Raw genomic sequence first — 4,911 nt, forward strand, 5'->3', positions numbered from 1 at the left:
ATAATTTAGAATAAGGAGATAATTGGACAGAGAATCCTGCCTTCTATTAATCACAGTTTTCATGTTCAACAATGGCAATATATAGCCCTTAATAAGCAACAAAATTTGCAATGAAAATGAAATTTATAGTGCTCCTTTTGGCATTAAGATTATTATTTGGTCATAACTTCCTACCAAAATCTCCCAAGTTATCACAATCTCCAGCAAGGACACAAAAACTGAAAATCTTGCAAATTATTTTTGGCATCTCCATTAAGTGTATATATACCATTGGTCATTTGGACTAAGAGAAACCACACAAGGTTTGTTTTGCAAACTACCATATCATTCCAATTGTTTGCCTCTTTGGTCTTAGCTTTAGCGATGACTAGAAAGAAGGTGAAGCTTGCATTCATCACTAATGATTCAGCAAGAAAAGCAACATACAAGAAAAGGAAGAAGGGTCTGATGAAGAAGGTGAGTGAACTAAGCACTCTTTGTGGTATAGATACATGTGCGATTATATATAGTCCCTACGAGTTCCAACCTGAGGTTTGGCCAAACACCTTGGGAGTCCAACGCGTCCTTGCGCAGTTCAAGAGGATGCCTGAGATGGAACAAAGCAAGAAGATGGTGAGCCAAGAAAGTTTCATTAGGCAAAGGATAGTGAAAGCAAACGAACATCTCAAGAAACAACTCAAGGACAACCGGGAGAAAGAGATGACAGAAGTCATGTACCAATGTTTGACTGGGAGAGGGCTTCAGAACTTGGTGATAGCGGACTTGCATGATCTTGGGTGGTTGATTGATCAAAAGTTGGAGGAAATCGACAAGAAAATTGAGTCGATGAAAAAAAAGCCATTGTCGGATGTGTCAATGGCGCCAATGACATCAAGGAGTACTAATGAAATGAGACAGGATCAAAAGCCAAATTTAGATTTGGCCATGGTAGCTATGCAAAGGCCTCAATGGTTCAATGAGTGGATGAATCATCCAAATGATCATATGGGTTTTGGTGGGGATGAGATGGTGATGCCATTTGGGGACAACCACAATGCTATGTGGTCTAGTGTTTTCTTCCCATGAGAGAGACCTTAATTTTCTTGCATTGCATGAACACTTTCAATTTTTAGTCCTTTGTTTTGCTAATGCTTAGTGTTTATTGTTTATCTGTCTCTCTTGAATTTCATTTACATTAATGATCTTGAGAAAACTTTTTTACTTGTTAATGATCTTTTTGTAGAGAAAGAAGAAATCCGTTTACTCCATTCGGAAGTGTTCTATAAGAAAAGAAAACACCTTGACACATAAAATTTTATTACTAGGAATAAAAAGATTTCAGGAATGATTCGACCTCCTATAGCAATTCAATAGACTTGTGTAGTAGCGAAAACACCAAAAATGATTAGTTTTAGCAAGAATTAGAATAGATTTGTTTTATTGAATTATTGAGTATTGATATTCTGAAGTGTGCATGAATCAAACCAGCTCCAATTTTGGGTCACTTGTTGATTTAAACCATTCACTAGTAGGATCTACAATCTAACAGATCAATCATGTAAATAATAAGAAGGATCGAATACTAATAGCTATTTGATTGAATTGTACTTGTTTTAAGAAAATGAACGGTCTACTCTTAAAATTATATTTTTCATTTATTTTTTTAAGATAAATGTGATTTGATCACATGGACATGATTATTGATATTCAAATAATTTAATTAATTTATTTATTTTTACATTATACATCCTCTCCATGGGCTTATAAAATAAACCGTTTCCATCATGAATATTTGACCCAAAATTAGGCCCCACGGGTAGGGATATTACTAGGAACTCCAAATCCGATCTTCTCACATAGATGTCACCAAATCTCACATGATAAGCTCATTTTAAAATAGAGAAAAAAAAAATGTATGTTTAATATAATTTTTTGACTTTTTATAAAAAGATACTTAATAAAATATTGTGATAAAATCAAAATGATTATTTCACCTTTGTTGACTTTTCGAATTTTAACTTTTTGACTTTTGGGTAGTTGAATTCAAAAGGCAAAACAATAATTTTGCTCTCTAGGCTTTCCCAACAAGCTTTCCTCAAATAGTTTAAACTTTTTGACTTTTTAAATAATTTTTTGACTTTGTAACTGTTGTAGGTTATGTCAAACCAAGCCTAAATAATAGTATTTGATTTAGTTACGTCCTAACTCACTATAACATATAATGTTTTAGGAACTAAATTTTTTTATTTTTAAAAGTAAAAATTTTGTTGTAAAATATATTTGGATACCAATTCCTCTCGTCGCGAGAGTCGTTACTAAAAAGTTATCACGAAAAGTCAAAAAAGGACTTTTAGAGATAATTTTGAAAATGTCGCTAGTAAATGTATGTTTTGGGACAAAAAAAATTTAGTGCAAAAAAAAAATTTATTTCTTGAGATAAAAATTTTGATCCAAAAGATAATAATCCATCATTAAATGTGTAATTTTGTTGCTGAGAATATACAAAAATGACACTTTTGATAATTAAAATATATCGTCTCTAAAGTGTAATTTTATCCTTAATTTTTTGTTTCTAAAATTTTAATTTGTTATAGTGACTTAAAACGTGTAAAAACTGTAAAAAAGTATTTGCTTCGCTGTTTCCTAATCATCAACAGATAATATCATTAAATAGCCAATTTAATTTCCTTCCTCTTGTCATGTGCAAACGGTTTGAGATATTTTATTTATCAGTCATGATACAGATCTCCACAAAACACAACCCCGACAACCCTTAAAATGATCTAAACTATTCATGTTACTGTCAGACATAGGGTTGTTTTGGGAAGTTGGTAAAAAGCTGGCTTTTTGCTTTTTAGTTTAATATTTATTTATGGTGTCAAATCAAACTAAAATGACCAAAATACCCTTACCCAACATAAGAGAGTTATTTTTTTATTTATTTTTCATAGGCCCTAATTTGTAATTTTAGGGCTGCGTTTTTAGCACTTGCCAAATGGCTTTTTTGGCTTTTTTGGCAGCCACGTTTTTGGACATTTTTGTCCAAAAACGTGGCTTTTTACCATGTTCCCAAAATGACACATAATTCCCAAAAAAAATTTAAACACATCAATGATTAATATATTAATAAAGTCGTGGGGCCCTCCTTTGTGGGTCCCAAACATTTTCCTTCATTTATTCCCTACGAGTCCCAACTAGAGATTTGGCCAAACACCTTGGGAGTCCAACGTGTCCTCACGCAGTTCAGGAGGATACTCAAGATGGAACAAAGTAAGAAGATGGAGAAGCAAGAAAGTTCCATTAGGCAAAGGATAGTGGAAGCAAATGAACAACTCATGAAACAACAAAAGGATAATCGGGAGAAGGAGATGACAGAAGTCATGTACCGGGGGTTGGCCGGGGCAGGGCTTGAGAACTTGGAGATGGCAGACTTGCATGATCTTGGGCGATTGATTGATCAAAAGTTGAAGCAAATTGACAAACAGATTGAATCAATGGAAACACAGACACCTTCTGGTGTTTCACTGGCACCTGGGACATCAAAGAGTACTAATGAGAAGAGATAGGATCAAAGCTGGATTTAGATTTGGTGACAACAACCACAATGCTATGTGGTCTAGTGCTTTCTTCTCATGAGATGGACCTTAATTTACCTTTGCATGTTTTGTGTGAACCCACCCTTTCAATTTAGTTCTTTGTTTTGGTAATGCCTAGTGTTGGTTGTTTACATTTCTCTCTTGGGTTAGTCCTTTGTTTTGGTAATGCCTAGTGTTGGTTGTTTACTTTTCTCTCTCGAGTTAGTCCCTTGTTTTGGTAATGCCTAGTGTTGGTTGTTTACTTTTCTCTCTTGAATTTCATGTACTTTAATGATTTTGAGAAATCTTTTTTACTTGTTAATGATCTTTTCTAGAGCAAAAAAACAATCAATTTACTCCATTCAGAAGTGTCCTGCAAAAGAAAACACCTTAACACATATACAATTTTATTATTAGAAATAAAAGAATTAGGGTCTATAATCTCACAGATGAATCATACAAAAAATAAGAATGATTAGCTATCAGTAATTACCTAATCAAATCATTCTTGTTTTAAGAAAAAGATGGTTTACTTTTAAATTATATTTGTCATTCATTTTGTTTTTAAAAAAAATATGATTTGATCACGTAAACGTGAATATTTATATTCAATTAATTTTATTTTTTTTATTTTTATTTTTATTTTTTGGCATGATTGATTTTCCCAATGAACCTACAAACCTCGATCATGAAGATTGGGCCCAAAATTAGGCCCCACTGAGAGGGATATAAGTGGCTCCTTATCTTCTCCTCAAAATGACAGTGGTCCCGTTTGGTAAAGTTGTGAGAAAGTGATTATAACTTATACCTTAACAACTTATAGTTTATAACTGTGAACATAAGCTGATTTTTAACTTATAAATTAAGTTTCTCCTCCCCCACTCAAAGAATAATTTGATTTTTGACTTACAAAAAGCTATAAGCTGTATTGTTAAGCTGAATCAAACACATCAAAATAGTTTAAATTATGCTAAAAGCTGAAAAAAACTGGAAATAAGCCCTACCAAACAAGGTAAGTATTTGATTTAATTATTTCCTAACTTTGAACATGTAAGAACTTCAAAAAAAAGCATAAACACATAAAATCATTAAAGAGTTTGGCAACCAGCCAAATTAGTTAATTATAGACTAATTTCTATCACATCATTTCTCTATTTTTATATATATATTTGGATCTAATGGGTCTAGCCATAACCTCCCTCTCTACAACACTTGGATACCCCTTGGGGCACACTCCAAGTCCCAATCCCATGCCTTATAAACCCACTCAAAACTTTCCATCAAATTAATGTGGGACAAGCCACTTTTCAACCTGTAGGATTTTCCACCAAACTCCATTTCCATGGAGCACACTTTG

General features: G+C 33.0%; 1 protein-coding gene across 1 annotated transcript; it reads left to right on the forward strand.

The window, feature by feature from the left end:
• Positions 1-252: 252 nt before the first annotated feature.
• LOC114312623 (agamous-like MADS-box protein AGL80) lies at positions 253-1,065 on the forward strand. The gene has a single exon (XM_028258881.2). It carries the CDS (start codon positions 364-366, stop codon positions 1,063-1,065), a length of 702 nt encoding a protein of 233 aa, XP_028114682.2. The 5' UTR covers positions 253-363.
• Positions 1,066-4,911: the final 3,846 nt, after the last annotated feature.

The sequence above is a fragment of the Camellia sinensis genome, chromosome 2, assembly GCF_055761805.1.
Source record: "Camellia sinensis isolate YWXY chromosome 2, ASM5576180v1, whole genome shotgun sequence".
NCBI lineage: Eukaryota > Viridiplantae > Streptophyta > Magnoliopsida > Ericales > Theaceae > Camellia > Camellia sinensis.

What these genes read in the sequence shown, in the direction of transcription:
- LOC114312623 (XM_028258881.2), top strand. Translation starts at nt 364, where the DNA reads ATGACTAGAAAGAAGGTGAAGCTTGCATTCATCACTAATGATTCAGCA.